A 16417-nucleotide genomic window follows, 5' to 3' on the forward strand; every position below is an offset into this window, starting at 1 on the left:
CATGCACAGTCTAAAGGCTTGGGAAAGGCCCCTGGATTGACCGCTAGACGCGCCACTTTCGTACGCTATTGGCAGTAGACGCAGCTGTCTCGTTAAACAAAATGGCGACTATTACTCTGTGGAGAAAGGCATAAGGCGCGTATCGACCGAGTAAGTACTGATTTTTCAATTATTAAGGGTCTTTCTGAAATGCTTAAGTCGGCCTCATGCTGAAAATGGGTAAAATACTTTAGCCGCTATCATTTTTTTTCCCTCTTTTCTTCCCTTCGGTCCATTAGTCGGAACAATGACTTGAAATTTCATCGAAATGGGGTGCCGCGGATGCTACGTGCTCTAGCCATTTTGTTATCCGTTGATAAATACAAGCCAGTTTCGTACCGACAGGCGAAAACTTGGCTTTACGATATAAACTTTCGATTCAAAACGAATCTTGTTATTTTATTTATGTGCTCGCTACTGTTTTTACACTGCTCAAATATTTTGTACACAATGTTATAACGTTCTTATTTATTGCATTCATTTATTTATTTCCAACGCTATTCGCCCCTCCCTGCACACTTCCCATATGCAACATATGATGTCAATTGTTCATACATATAAAAATAATTTCAGAGTTAAATTATGCATTTTAATCGCGTAAAGCAGCTAGTACTCCACTCACCGTTTATCTCAACGTTCCACCGATATGAGGCAAACTGTATCAATTTCGTTCACTTACCATTTGCCACAATTCAATGCTTATCGATAGGCAATGCAAAGATTAATAAGGCTGCATGCTCTATGACAAACCTCTTACAATTCAATTGGCTGTAGGACTTCCAATTTAACGTCATTTTGTTTTTTCAACATACATTCATATTAATATTTAGCATATTAATCACCGATGATCGTTTAGAAAAATGTGTAGTTAGGTATATCAAGTCATTGTGCTGTAAGAACGATATAAATTGCAGTACTGGTATCTCCATTGATTAGAAATTTGTATTAACTGCAAAGTCACTGATATTACAATTATAACCATTTTAACAGCAAAATCTTAATGCTCGCGTTCAAAAAAAGCTGAAGCCTGTAGCTAAAGTTAGAAGCCACGCAGATTTAACTTTCTTTAAATATGTTAGTAACCCATAATTTTATGTTCATTCTATAAAATTGTTAATTTTTGTATTTCATGTGTTTGATTGCAGTAAGTTTTGATGATTGGCCTTTACTGGCTCATTTTAATCAACATCGCGATGTTCGGCTGTTAATTCTTAGTGCTAGCTTCAGGATCATAACGTTTTCAACTATCAATAAAAATCAGTGATATTAATGAAGTGTCAGGTTATCTGAAATATATCATAGTTTACTAGTCATTGCAAATTACGACATTCATATAGGAATTAACGACTGATCATTTATTATCAAAATCATTAAGGTCCTAACCATACAAGTCACCCACTCGTTTAATTTCAAGTGTTTCAGACTCGATTGTTGAAAAAAAGAGAATAAAATTGGAATCAAATTTTCGTTCAGAAGTTCTTGTCATTTGCTATTCTATTTTCAAGTATTTCAACTAAAGTTTTCCGTCGTCTGTTTCCAATAGAGTTACAGACATTCATATCTGAAAGTATGTATATTGATTACAGTACGTCGATTTGATTTAATTGTAGAGATAAGTTACAAAGATTGGCGTAACATCAGAAGTAAATTTGGAACTCGAAGCATTAGTGGCCAAAATGATAGCCTGATAACTAACAGGACGTAGCCGATATTTGTATTGGTTGTATTCTGCTGGCTGCACCTTAACCAAACACAGATTGTATCTACTTGAAATTTTGTGATATTGAGCTTTGTTAAATAATGATAGTTTGCTCATATCTATGCAATGGTCACATAAAATGGTTATCAGAAAGCTTGATCACTCATGCATATCATTAATTTTTTCAAAAATAATCTCCAGATAACTTTCCTCTTTTTTGGAAGTCCCCACTTACATTGGACATATATTAGTGTGGTAATTAGAAAACAATGGACACACAATTGGAGACTTCATTTTCCTACAACATTCTTTTACTCCACTTTTATTTCTCCTTGATTTTGCGAATTGTTACAAGGTTTACAGAAGTTCTGATAGTTGACAATAAGTTATTTATTACACAAGATTCCAAGTCGAATCATCGGGAACTTGATTTTTTCTCAAGTAGTTAAATAATGATGTTAACGCAAATGTTTAGATATTCAACTTTTATTAAACGTTATGTAAGGTCTACGCTAGAAAAAGAAATTACAACTCATTCAAAAGAATACATGGGAAAAAAATCATTTTTGTGGTACCACATCGTAAATTAAATAATGAGATATGTAATCACAGAATTCGATTGAAACATGTAACTATTTACTTTCTGTTCATTTACTGACAATTTTTTATGTTTGGTCAACTTGGAATTCTATGGTTAAATACACGTAATTTATAATGGAAATATCCACTTGTATCATACATCTGCTGTGTGACTAACAGTTGAAATTTTATTCAAAATCACAGTGCAAGATGGAGGTTAAAACAATCGAGGCAGATAGCAATGATCTCATGGAAATACTGAAGCAAGCTGCATCTGGTGATGAGATTATTTTTGAAGCCAACATTGCTGGCGATGGAGATGGTGAAGAGGCAGAGGAGGTAGAAGAAATTGTTGAGATAATTGAAGAAATTGAAGAGGTAGAAGAAACGGAGGAAATTGAGCAACCTGTGGGTACTGAGGAAAATGAAGATAACGAAATTGACGAGCATATGGATTTGACCATGCCAGATGCAGAAGCAAATGACCAAAGACAAAATGAGGATGAGGAGATAGAAAATTCTGCAAAGTCGTCTTCAAAAAACTATGCTACTACTGATACAGGATTAACTCAAATGAGAGCTGAGTATGTAAAAAAGCAATTGAAGAAGCATTTTAAGAATGAAGGTGACAAAGATAAAAGTAAACAACTCGTGAATTACGACATTGATGAGGATTGGGAGGATGAAGATCTGGATCAGGAACAACAATCAAAAGTAGAGTCCAGTCAATCTCAAATTCGTAGTCTCAATAATACTTCTAACAATCAAACGGAAAGGGAGGACAGACACCCTACACAGAATGGCAGAAAACACCTATCGACTCCAAACCATGATTCACCATCTCAACCAGGTAAATCTCGAGTTCATGGAAAAATACAGCAACAGGAGTCGAACACAGATGAAAATACAAATGAATATTGGGATGACGAAGAGCATGACTCTATTGTAGGATATGAAGATGATCAATCAGGTTCTCAAAATGAAGAGAACACAGATTCTCAGCATGAGATTGTTAAGAATGCTGAAAACAATTTAGTTTATACTGTTCTTGGATCCAAGAAGCAAAATAATTCGACTAAACAGACTCAAGATGGAAGACTCATTAGTTCACGTTTTGTAAAGGTAATACAGTTATATTCATTCTACTTACTGCGGCAAATACCAGCTTCCATAAAATTCAGTCATTATAGATACAACTTGTTATTATAGATCGAGCAACACGAGGAAACCCCAACTGAAGGCACAATATATTATGAAAACGAAGACATGGAAACTTTGTACGTTGAACAATCCGGTGGTGATCACGATAATTACCAATACAACAACATTATTGAGGGAGACGAAGAGATGACTAGAGACAGTAACAGGGAAGATGAGGAAACTGACAATCAAGAACCACAGGTACTGAAATGCAAAAGATTATTGGATTTGAGAAAGTTTTGTGGGAATTGAGATGTATGGAAGAGAATTGCACTGGATGAAACAATTAATAATCGTATTTTTTACCAGCTTTAAATGATTACTTGATAAACATTATACTAATGACTTGCAGGAGCAAATTTTTCTACACGAGGACGAAGATGGGCAGCTTTACTTCAAGGATGAAAATGGAAAACTGCAACCCGTATACTTAACGCCGGATGGAAATTACGCCATTGCCGAGAATAGTAGCGATGACCAAGACAGTCGAGATCTGGATCAACAGGTATCCAATCCAAGACAGCCCGAAGGTGGTGCCGTACTTATACCCGGTGTCGACTACGCCCCCAGTACCACAACCAAAGTATTAGCCGTTTGACATCTTTGAAGTTGTAAAACAGTAGATCGAACATTAAACTTGATCGCTCTGATAGTTCAGCCATCTGGCTTAAAGACTTGATTACAACAATCTACTTTGATGCTAGCTTCACCGGGATTTTTTTTTACCGTAACGCTGGAATAAGTTGAATCAGAATTGCACCGTCATTTTTTACTGATATGTTAATCAGTGTACTTGGTACTTCCTGTTACTTTCTAGACTGCTGTGGTGCCAGCGTCAACAATACAAGAGATAGACAATGAGGATAATACTGTGACAATATCTTTAATCATCTCTGAAGACGAGAATGGGCAAAAACGGACTCAAGTTATCATTCCAACAACAGACAATCTCAAGTGTGACACATGCAATAAATCGTTTAAATCCTCATTTCAGTTACTTAGGCACAACAGACTGAAACATGCCCGAGAGGAAGACATAACCAGCAGAAATTATCCGTGTGACTCGTGTCCAAAAAGGTAATAATTTTAAAATACTTCTTCAAAGATAGAACACGTTCTTAAGTGAGAATAACCGGTCACATTCATAACGTCAATTGTTAGTTTAAGAAAAATTAATGTATTCTGTGACCACTGTTTCTGAAATTTCGATGTTGAAAAACTTCTTTATAACATACAAAAAAATTTTATATTTTTTCAAGAACCTTATGAGGCATTTGATATAATTTTTCAACTAAGTCACAACTATGTTTAAATAAAAGTATAGGAAATACAATACGCTTTGAAGATTTTATAAATTTTCTTATCATGATAAACTTGCAGGTTTCCAGATCAAAATTCATTGGCTCGTCATCGGAAGTCTCATACAGACGACAGACCATTTCAGTGCTTTGAATGCCACAAGACCTTCCCTACGTCATCCACATTACGACGCCATCTTACTCTGCACAATCCTCAATCACGTCCACTGCCTTGCATCTTCTGTGGTCGTCGTTTTCTGGATAAAGCAAGCCTAGCAAAACATGAACAATCTCATCTTGCTGGAGAGCAACGTACTCACACGTGCGATATATGCCACAAAGCTTTCATGCATGCCAGTGATTTGGCACTTCACAAGAAGAATCATGATCCTGAACGGAAATTCGATTGTGAGGTTTGCGGACGAGAATTCAACAGACTTAACAATCTGCAACGGCACATGATGGTGCACCAGCAGGTACATATGGTATACCCAACACTTGCTTTTTACAGGGAGTCTCTCACGAAAGTGCTGACTCCAAGCCACGCGCATATCACCAGCGCGAGCACATACACAAGTCTTTCGTGAGCTGACTGTAGCGAACAAATGCTGTGAGCGAAAACTTATGCATGTGTTGGTGCTGGCGCTGTGCGCATGGCTGGGAGTCAGCAGTTTCACCAAAGACTCCCGATATATCGTTCTTATTCATTAATCATAACATCTGTACTCCTCGAAGTTCTAGAATTTACAATGCTTCCTATATCAACTGAGCAGGAAAAACCCTATAACTTCCCACTATTCCCGTTGTTTGTGAAAATAAAAATCTCGGACGAAAAGATGTTTGAATTTGCACGCCACTCAAGGATGGCTGTGCTGATTTTGCTGAAAATTTATTCAGTTGTTAGTTAAATGAAATCAAATCAGTGGTCCAAAGTGGGTCTCAATTGATCTGTCACTTTTCAAGTTACTGCGTAAACAAAAAAATTTCATGTTTGCAAATGACTCAAAAATAGCTCGTCCAATTTTACTCAAAATCTAAAATAGGAAGGACCACATCGATTGATATCAAAATCATTAAAAACTGTTGATTTGGTCTTTATACATGTCTGATAAAAAATCGATTACAGAGATACATGTACGCACGCACGTGCATACCTAGACATCCACCTCAAATAGTTGGTGATAATTTTCTAGACGTGAAAAGGCAGAAATCTAGTAAAAACTGTGCTTTTCATTTTCGAAGTGATTACAATAACTTCCCCTGCTTCTCTGAAAACAGACAAGTGAGAAGTTCGAAAATGTCTCAGTATTTCGTTGATTGATGAATCCAGCTTAACCCCGTTGAAGTGTGCTTTTAATTGGTTGGATTGTAGATTAAATTGAGTTGAATGTTAACCCCGCTTTAGTGAAACTGATGCTTAACATTGTAAGCAAACTAGGAAAATAAAGTTTCTATAATCGCCTTAATCATCGTTTTGCTGCGAAAATAAAATAGTAAATTCATTCATTTTAAACACAATTATGACAGAATAGACAGAGACGTAGATCATTTTCGAAGAATATTAATATATTAGTTATAAGATAAGAGATAAGGAATTCCATATAAGACAATATACATATCAAATTTTTTTTTTGTTCCACAGCAAGGAAATAATGACGAAGCTTTGTCTTGCGACGTGTGCGGCATCACTTACAAATTTATGAGCTCTTTAACCAGGCATATGGTGACAACTCACGTAAATCCGGAGAAGATGCGGCAGCAAGCGGAAGAACAACGACGAAAGCGGGAAAACAATTACCGTCGGTACATGGAAAATCGAAAAATGTACGAATGCCAGCCTACTTCTGGATATTCTAGCAAACGTACAGCATTTCACCATAATACGGTCTCTATGAATATGCAGATGAGCGACAACGACGAAGATGCTTGATTATAATTATATATTAACTTGTAATTTTTATTATTTACAAACTTTATATTTCTCCAGACGGTTATCTATTAATTGATGTAATTATTTCTCAGTGTATACAAAACCTGAATACGGTACCAATTGATTTTAATGTACTGAATCATTAAATGAATAAATAAGTACAAACTTGAACACATGTACTTGATCACGATACAGTAATCATGCATGCCAGTTCCAAATACTGGCTCATATGCATTACTGAACTATACGTTTATTTCAGATTATGTGTCATGCATTGCATGTTCACGCAGATTATTCTTCAGGGAAAGCATTGGAACTAAACACAAAATTGGATAATATAAAAGAATTTAAAGCAAAATATGGTAGATTTACACATTTTAATAAGTACAGTATTCGCCTTGGACTTGTTAAAATACATTTCAAGGGAAAGATCATTGGAATGTAAAATGTTAAGTGTGGATGAAACCAGTTTAAATTACAACATGTTACATAACAAGACTCACGGATTCTCATGTTAGAATGTGTTAAAATTCAAAAATTAGGCGCGGAACTCAACACATATTGCGATGCGAGTGTTTATATACATCGCCACTAGTTGGCGCTGCATGCACCCCGCGTGTGTTCTTCAGAGACTAAGAAATAAGTCAGTCTCATTATAACCATGAGTGGGGATGGGGGTTCGCGGTCAGTGGTTGTAACTCTGAAAGCCTGGAATTGTGTTCATCGCTTATTTCCACGAATCCCGACAAAGAACTGGAGTACACACAGTACACTGTACTGGAAACGCAATAAATTTTGCTAACAACTCATGTGGACAGAACTGATAAAAAACGTGCAGCCTCAGTCCAAATAAGGATCGTATAACAATTCTTGTCTGTAGTAATGCTGATGGTTGTTTTAAACTACCATGACTTGTGAATTGTGACAGGCAAGTCGGCGAACCAAAAAGTATTAAAAAAGAACCTAAAAACTGTCTCCATGTGCGGTAGTGTCAGACAATAATATCAAAGGGCACGTTTTGCCACCCAGTGTTACACCTTTTGTAAGACCTGTACAGCTCAAGGTACCATAGAAATTTTAAAACGCCATTACACGTTGAAATTTCGAAAGTGGCTTTTAAATAGTCATAATAACAGACTGAATGTAACAGCCTCCTTGAAATTGGTTACTATAAAAGAAGTAATATACTGGACAAACCCTGCCTGGATCAAATAAATTCCGATAGTATGTTTAAATACTAGAAATCGGTTTCGGCGATTGAAGATACTGGAGGCGTTGCTGGAGGATCCTTCACCACACGTTCCGTAATTTTGAATCCACGCGCAACAGTAGCGCGGCATTTGCTAGAGGCTGACCAATTGAATTTTCTTTCACATCATATTCCTGTGCGAATTCAATTTTGGTAGCTAATTTTTTAGTTTTAAAACGTGTCATAACCAAATGCAAACTCAGTTCGGCTGAAAATTACATATACTTACAATAACTTATTTTTCTCGGTGTTCGCGAATATTTAGTGTTCTGTGAATTCTCTGTTCTCATTCAAAAAGTCTTGTATAACGGCAGAATGAAAAAAGAGTTTCTGATGATATTTTGCGACGAACTTTTCCACCAAGAGTTGGCAACTACATTTTTTTTAACTAACTACTTGATCAAAGTATTTTACACGGTCTAAATATGTATATCTGTGGTGAATGATGCCTAAAGTAGCACTGGTTACAGTGTTTACTGGTGCTATGATCTTGATTGTGCGAATACCGCGTGCCAGACTTAAAAACCGCATGCGTGACTGAGGATTATACGCATGTATTACACGTATTACGTATTACACGTCGCATGCCAACTGAATCTCGCGACACGGCTGCGTGCGGTGAGAAATTAGAGTATCAAGTGGAAGGATTGAGCGAAAAATATGAGGAACGGAATGATTGAAGAAAAATACAACCTGTCAATATGGAAGATCTGTTGAATGAAAGATCAATATATTCTGCTTGATTGTGCCAACTGAAAACATTAGCTGTCAGTGACGGAAAGTGCTGATTTCATATTTATTTCGAGAACGATGTTATATTCTCGTTTTGTTGCATAACCTATAAACAAAGTTCAGGATTACATGGTATGATCAACAACTGGCAGTAAAAATATAATACGACCTTGTAAAATGGCACCAAACATTTTGAAAAGCAGTTTAGAAAATGCATCGTTCAATATAATATTCCAGGTACGTATGTCATTTCGTTAATCAGATTTACTTACACTGTCATTTCTGAATGCGTATCTGCTGTCACTTCAGTCATGCAACGTGGTTACTTGACGTGAAATCAACATGAAACGTCATGAATTCATGTAAAATCGATATGAAATCACGGGAAATCAATTGAAAATCCCGTGAAATTATTACAGGCGACGAGATCACACTATAAGTCTGAGTGAATAAGCCCTCCCGTCGAGGTGCACTTAGTACAGATTGCATTGGAGTTCACAGACTTATATTTTTTATATTCAGATGCTTTTTTGTAAACATTAACAGTGGACAAAAAGGGTGAGATCTTTAATTTAAATTACATTTTTTCAGATACTATTCCGTTGCGTAACATTTGTTCTAAATGCATTTGTAGTACGGCATGTAGGCCAAGCAGTGCTTGGAGTAATGAATGTGAGGCTGCTCTTATTGGAATCTATGATCCTTTTCCTCTCTCGTGAACCGTTCATGAAAGCGTGTCTGACGAACACGGCTGAACACAACTGGGCACAAGTGGTTAATTTGCTATGGGTGACGTTAGTTCCTTAATCGTCAATTAATAATTTCAGATTTTAAAAACGCAATCATATTGAAAACACAATAGTTGCTTTAATTTCACCTCTTACTCCAATAGTGTGAATAACAGCTTTCTTTATACATAAGAACTAATGGCTATTCAATGTGAGAATAATTCTCAACAATTTATTTTCAGGGTTCCAATATGTGCGCTCATGTCCCTGATCTTTGGATACACATGGTTGTTCATATTATTGCCGTCAGAAGTATTACCGCCTTACTATACATTCGCAGTTTGCGCAGTCGCTGTTTCCTGCATTATTGAACTATCCTCGTTGATTGTTCAATTAGTTGCCAGTGCTTTTCTCTTTGTGAGGCTTAAAGTAAGTTTTTCGACTAAGGACTCGAAGCTTTTCTTATATATTTTTTATGTACTTGCACAATTTGAAAGCCCTGCACCTGAACTTTTCATTATTATTCATTTATTAGGGTGGGCTTTGCCTGTAAACAAGAATCATTTACATAAATTGTTGAAGAGATTTTTTGGTCAGAATATACTCATTTAATTTATGTGATTACAGGTAGTCTTAGATACAATTATGATAATCATTCGGACGTTTACCTTTGTCATACTGATACTTTACCAACCGGAGAATGCATTATTCGCCTTTGGAGTGGCACAGCTTGTTGCAGCCATTTTTTACACTACCAGCCACTATGCTTATTTCCATTTTTACATTACCAAGATAGAAGAATTCAAGGTTCAAGAAAGACCATCTTTAAAAGATGATGTTGATGAGTCTGTGAGCATGGAATTCCCGTTTACATCAATAAAAGACTTTTTACCAGGTCAATTGGTTAATTCGGTAAGATTGTTATCAATATAATTACGAGGAAAACTCAATTATTTAACTAACTAGTCTTATGTAATTTATAACTTTTTAGGGGTCGTTGTTGGACAAAAAACTATCCATCCTTACGTGGAGTTTTTTTCGACAAGGAGTATTGAAACAAATTTTAACTGAAGGGGAAAGATTGATCATGACCATAATGCCCGTTTTGACATTTGCTGAACAGGTATTTGAAGAAAAAAAATCTATTGTTGACAGATGTTTATTGGACCAGAAATTCATTACCTCGAAGGGTTTGTCCATTAATTACGCAACATTGATTCATTTAATTGAAAATATAAAATGAATCACTATTCGTAGTTTAACAATTCATCAATAAATTGTACTTGATGAATAAAATAATTTTCTTTTACTAAAGGGCACGTATGAAATTGTTAACAATCTGGGTTCCTTAGCAGCAAGATTTATATTCCGTCCAATAGAGGATAGCGGTTACTTCTATTTCACACAGATGGTCAAAAGGGATAAATCGATACCTGATCAAAACGTGGCAAGTAAAACTAATTAGTTACTCACTTCTTTGTTTGCTCAGTACCAAGTCAGAATTTCTGATAATCCTTATCTTTGAATTGCAGGTGAAGGTGCAAGAGAGTGTTAATGTCTTAACACAGCTATGTTCAGTTGTAACATCAATTGGATTGATTGTTCTAGTTTTTGGCCAATCTTATTCCTCACTTTTACTCTGGTTATATGGAGGGCCAAAGTTGACAGCCTATTTACCAGTTTTATTACTGAGATCGCATTGTCTTGCAGTATTACTGTTAGGAATAAATGGAGTTACAGAATGTTATACAAATGCGACAGCAGACAGTAAAACCATTGACCGGAATAATTATATTATGATATATGAGTCTGTAGCATTCCTAGTAGTGTCATATTTTTTTGCATCTTGGTTTGGGCCCGTTGGTTTCATTTTTGGAAACTGCGTTAACATGGCTTTGAGAATTTTGCATTCAACCAAATTTATAAAAAGAAGACACGAAAATACCAAATATAGACCATTATTAGGACTCGTACCTAAACCAATATTCGTTGCATCTTTAATACTAGCAGCTGTTATTACAAAAGTGTCACAGGTAAGAATAACAGTATTGATACTTGATAAAATCTTGAAATCATCAAAAGTTTCTACTGCTGCGAAATGGTAGAGAAATAAACACGGCAAAACTAAATTTATATTTTCCATTCTTTTTAGGCATACTTTTTTCCGAGCGAAAAATTAATCCATCTGTTCATCGGTATCGTAATGTTTGGACTGGTGATGGCTTCCTGGGTTTATGAACATCAAGACCTGGTTCAACTCGGTGTAAACAAATGGCGCGATAGGCGAAACAAACACAAAAAAGATGATTGACCAATGAGTCCTTATTTATTGTTTGTAATATGACTGTATAAAGATTATTTATAATATAGTTACACAAGACAATATGTTAATAGTAAAAATGACAACTGTCCTCATGACTTGGTTCATTAATGTGACGTTATTTCCGGACATAATATTTTACATTCGAAGCCATTTGAATTTTTTTTCTCACTTTTATCTCCAACTTAATTTCACAAAAATCGGACGCTTAAAAGTGTGCAATTATACTCTTAAGAATTTCTTATTATTTATTAATAATTGTAATTCAGACAACAAAACAATTTTAATAGAAGGTTATTCTCTCGTGGCAGTGTGAAAACGCGTATACTTGCAGAGTTTTAGTGTGAGAGCCTAAAGCAAAGAAACAAGTGACAAAGCAAATTTGATACGCACCTGGCTTAATGAGGTTTTCTGGTGAAAAACAAAACTCGAGTTAAGCTTGAAGAAAATAGTTCCATTTTCAGAGAATCAAGTCTAATGTTAGAAATAAAAAAAATTCCAAGGTCAGACTTAAATTCAAAAGAATAACTAAACTAGTATCACCTTGTACAATTGAGAAGAAGAAATGTTAGGAATGATCAAATCTTGACTTGAAATGCACCCAACTAAATTGGATTATGTATTTCATTACTCTCATTTTGGACATGATTTTACGAGTGTATATAGTCATGGAACTGTGTAAGTGATGATTGATGGAATTTTAGAAGATAAGATTTTGTCTATTATAAACAAAGAATATAATCTTTAATCTGAACAAAATATAGTATTACAGCAAATGTAGAACGAACACTCATCATTGAGCCGTATTTCAAGTAGATATTGTTAAACATAAAGAATCAATTTTAATTCATGTACAAAAACCATTGTTAAGTCTCAACGTCGATTTCAGATTTCAGGGTGATATAGCTTTGTAGATAGCACCAACTATAGGCCCCTGACGCTGGATTATGCATTGCCTGAAATCGTTATTGAAGAATTCAAGTTGAACAGCAATTTTGACTTGGAGTTATTCTCAAATTTGCATAAAATAATCATTGTGAATAAAGAATGAGCTCCAATAAAATGATGGACATTGATCCGAAGTAAACAAATGAGAACACATATTACTTCAGATTTAATTACATATTTCCTTAGTACAAGCAAGTTGAAATGTGCACATACATACCGATTGTCACTTTCTAAAGCAATAATGGGTGCGTTTGATTCAGGCTCTAATTTTGCTACCTCATCAGCAATGGCTGCTATCAACCCAGCGCTTTGCCCAGATGCACTCCCCTTAGCTGAAAATTAAATACATATCTTTTGAGCGTTGACAAGTAAGACATTTGGAAATTCATGCAAACATAGAATCAAAAATAGTAAACATTGATTATTAATTAGTTATAGGTTACCTCCTAAGCAGAGGCCTTGACGATCGGCCAAAATGCATCCTATGACTCCTTCGACATTCGTCCTTTAAATATGTCACTATTAAATAACATTCAGAATTTGTACCTACATCAATTCTGGTATATTTTGCCCTTTTCAGTTCTTCATCAAAGGAGAAAAATGAGTTGTGTCAGAATTGATGTTAGTGAAGGTTATGAATGCGGCTACTATTTAACATTATTTATCAAGTCTGAGTATGAAACCTTCAAGAAAATTGGTTCATACTTTCTAAGCAACAATAAAATTACGTGGGCATTGTTATGAATTTCCGGAGCAGTCAATCAATTGCGTGGAAAATAAATTCATGAGAAAATTAGCGTATTTTAAATTGTTCGAAATAGGCGCGTCGTAACGTGAAATCTATGAATTTTGTCTTATTTAGATAACTTACACGTTATCCATAGTTTTCTCTAAGTTACGTTCCATTCTGAGGCTCCAACAAAATCGCGGTTCGTAAGTAGTGTGTGAAATTATAAGCAATAAACTGCTATAATCGAAACAAAACTACGAATAGATTTACAGTGACTGGCATAAAACAACTGCTTATTAACCAGTGTGGTTATTTTTCTTTCACGTGAACGCACTCATAGTTCTTCTTTCTTCACGACGACCCGCTGTTGTACGAACTCTTTGATTATTTATTTTTTTATTTTTAATCTTGATGCATACTTAAATTGATATATTGTATATTGGTCGTTCACTGAAAACACTGAAATTATATATTTATTAATTTGTCAAATGTCCCCTCTTGTCTGACAGCCTGACCGGAAATACCAATTGTAACGTGAAAGTCAAATCAGATGTTATGGTATTTGAAATTGTGGAGGAGTCCTAATCGTTGACTGAAAAATATAAAGACGGGTAAATTAAATACCCCTGGGTAAATTTTTGTGATCAGCTTTTGGCGGGCTAGTGGGCCCAGTGGGCATGGGAGCGTAGGAGGGTTCTGCTCTATCGACTCTATCTAACGGGCTCGTACCGACATTCGTAGCAGCCAAAGTAGTGTCTATATGGAAGCTTGGGATTGAGTCGGTAAAATGTGGAAGAAAAGGCAAGGGAAAATGCACCTGCTGAAAAACGTCGGAAACTCGGGTTCTCGATTTTTGACTGTAGCTTTTGATGCGTTGATCGCAGCGTATTGGAACTGCGCCCAATCGATTTCTCTTGCAAAATTACGTACGATCAATGCTACAATTAATTGATTCCAGCACTTTTCAAAATCGCGAAAATTTTCGCCAAAAACACAAAGGGGTTAGCCTTACTTTTTTATTTGGCAAAAAACTTTGGGTCTCAGATTTGATTTGAACGACCCTTATCTGACCATTTGGATCCTCAGGAACTCAGAAATCGCAGCAAAAAGAGCGTAGGACCAACAGGAGAGAAATAGCGAGCGAAAAAGCGCCTGCTGAAAAATGTCGAAAACACAGGTTCTCGTTTTTTGGCTCTAACTTCTGATGCAATGATCGCAGCGTATTGGAACTGCGCCCGATCGATTTCTCTCGCAAAATTACGTTTGATCAGTGCACGAAAGAATTGATTCCGGCACTTTTCAAAATCGCGAGAATTTTCGCTAAAAATACAAAGCCTTACTTTTTTTTTGGGCAAAAAACTTTTGGTCTCAGATTCGATTCAAATGACCCTTATCTGACCAATTGAAACCTCGGAAACTAAGAAATAACAGCGAAAAGAGCGTAGGACGAACAGGAGAAAAACGGCGAGCGAAAAAGCACCTGCTGAAAAATGTTGAAAATTTCAGTTCTCGTATTTTGACTGTAACTTTTGATGCGTTGATCGCAGCGTATTGGATCTGCGCCCAATCGATTTCTCTCGCAAAATTACGTCCGATCAGTGCTACAATTATTTGATTCCAGCACTATTCAAAATCGCTAAAATTTTCGTCAAAAACACAAAGGGGTTAGCCTTACTTTTCTTTGGGCAAAAAACTTTTGGTCTCAGATTCGATTTGAACGACCCTTATCTGATCGATTGGACTCTCGGGAACTCGGAAATCGCAGCGGAAAGAGCGTAGGACCAACAGGAGAGAAATGGCAAGCGAAAAAGCACCTGCTGAAAAATGTCGAAATTTCAGGTTCTGGTTTTTTGGCTGTAACTTTTGATGCGTTGATCGCAGCGTATTGGAACTGCGCCCAATCGATTTCTGTCGCGAAATGACGTCGCATCAGTGCTACAATCAGTTGTTTCCAGCACTTTTCAAAATCGCTGAAATTTTCGCCAGAAACACGAAGGGGTTAGCCTTACTTTTTTTTTGGGCAAAAAACTTTTAGTCTCAGATCCGATTTGAACGACCCTCATCTGATCAATTGTACCCTCAGGAACTCAGAAATCGTGGCGAAAAGAGCGTAGGACCAACAGGAAAGAAATGGCGAGTGAAAAAGCACCTGCTGAAAAATGTCGAAATTTCAGGTTCTGGTTTTTTGGCTGTAACTTTTGATGCGTTTATCGCAGCGTATTGGAACTGCGCCCAATCGATTTCTCTCGCAAAATGGCTTCGGAGCAGTGCTACAATTAGTCGATTCCAGCACTTTTCAAAATCGCTCAAATTTTCGCCAAAAACACAAAGGGGTTAGCCTTACTTTTTTATTTGGCAAAAAACTTTTGGTCTCAGATTTGATTTGAACGACCCTCATCTGATCAATCGGACCCTCGGGAACTCAGAAATCGCAGCGAAAAGAGCGCAGGACCAACAGGAGAGAAATGGCGAGCGAAAAAGCACCTGCTGAAAAATGTCGAAATTTCAGGTTCTGGTTTTTTGGCTGTAACTTTTGATGCGTTGATCGCAGCGTATTGGAACTGCGCCCAATCGATTTCTCTCGCAAAATGACTTCGGAACAGTGCTACAATTAGTCGATTCCAGCACTTTTCAAAATCGCTCAAATTTTCGCCAAAAACACAAAGGGGTTAGCCTTACTTTTTTATTTGGCAAAAAACTTTCGGTCTCAGATTTGATTTGAACGACCCTCATCTGATCAATCGGACCCTCGGGAACTCAGAAATCGCAGCGAAAAGAGCGCAGGACCAACAGGAGAGAAATGGCGAGCGAAAAAGCACCTGCTGAAAAATGTCGAAATTTCAGGTTCTGGTTTTTTGGCTGTAACTTTTGATGCGTTGATCGCAGCGTATTGGAACTGCGCCCAATCGATTTCTCTCGCAAAATGACTTCGGAACAGTGCTACAATTAGTCGATTCCAGCACTT

At 36.4% G+C, this 16417-nt stretch overlaps 3 protein-coding genes across 8 annotated transcripts; 2 read left to right on the plus strand and 1 right to left on the minus strand.

The window, feature by feature from the left end:
- The first annotated feature begins 5 nt into the window (after positions 1 to 5).
- LOC124180280 (zinc finger protein 37-like) lies at positions 6 to 6916 on the plus strand. Of its 6 annotated transcripts, none has more exons than XM_046565600.1 (8): positions 671 to 697; positions 1030 to 1113; positions 2522 to 3439; positions 3527 to 3718; positions 3870 to 4100; positions 4335 to 4594; positions 4898 to 5300; positions 6458 to 6916. In XM_046565600.1, the coding sequence occupies exons 1-8, from the start codon at positions 686 to 688 to the stop codon at positions 6743 to 6745; spliced, it is 2388 nt and encodes a 795-aa protein (XP_046421556.1). In that variant the 5' UTR covers positions 671 to 685; the 3' UTR covers positions 6746 to 6916. The 6 variants fall into 6 exon arrangements, with proteins under 6 accessions (XP_046421580.1, XP_046421556.1, XP_046421564.1 ...); XM_046565608.1 differs by having other exon boundaries at positions 4898 to 5291; XM_046565633.1 differs by having other exon boundaries at positions 4512 to 4594.
- A 1910-nt stretch (positions 6917 to 8826) lies between these two features.
- Positions 8827 to 12190, plus strand: LOC124180306 (protein RFT1 homolog). Its single transcript, XM_046565656.1, has 8 exons — positions 8827 to 8963; positions 9318 to 9520; positions 9697 to 9883; positions 10082 to 10366; positions 10446 to 10577; positions 10770 to 10901; positions 10987 to 11487; positions 11607 to 12190. Exons 1-8 carry the CDS (start codon positions 8904 to 8906, stop codon positions 11763 to 11765), a joined length of 1659 nt encoding a protein of 552 aa, XP_046421612.1. The 5' UTR covers positions 8827 to 8903; the 3' UTR covers positions 11766 to 12190.
- On the minus strand, positions 11762 to 13973 carry LOC124180466 (ragulator complex protein LAMTOR5 homolog). The gene is made up of 4 exons (XM_046566053.1): positions 13594 to 13973; positions 13166 to 13227; positions 12940 to 13054; positions 11762 to 12730 (listed from the first exon to the last, which is right to left on the minus strand). Exons 1-4 carry the CDS (start codon positions 13626 to 13628, stop codon positions 12667 to 12669), a joined length of 276 nt encoding a protein of 91 aa, XP_046422009.1. The 5' UTR covers positions 13629 to 13973; the 3' UTR covers positions 11762 to 12666.
- Positions 13974 to 16417: the final 2444 nt, after the last annotated feature.

This window comes from Neodiprion fabricii, chromosome 1 (assembly GCF_021155785.1).
Source record: "Neodiprion fabricii isolate iyNeoFabr1 chromosome 1, iyNeoFabr1.1, whole genome shotgun sequence".
Taxonomy (NCBI): Eukaryota; Metazoa; Arthropoda; class Insecta; order Hymenoptera; family Diprionidae; genus Neodiprion; species Neodiprion fabricii.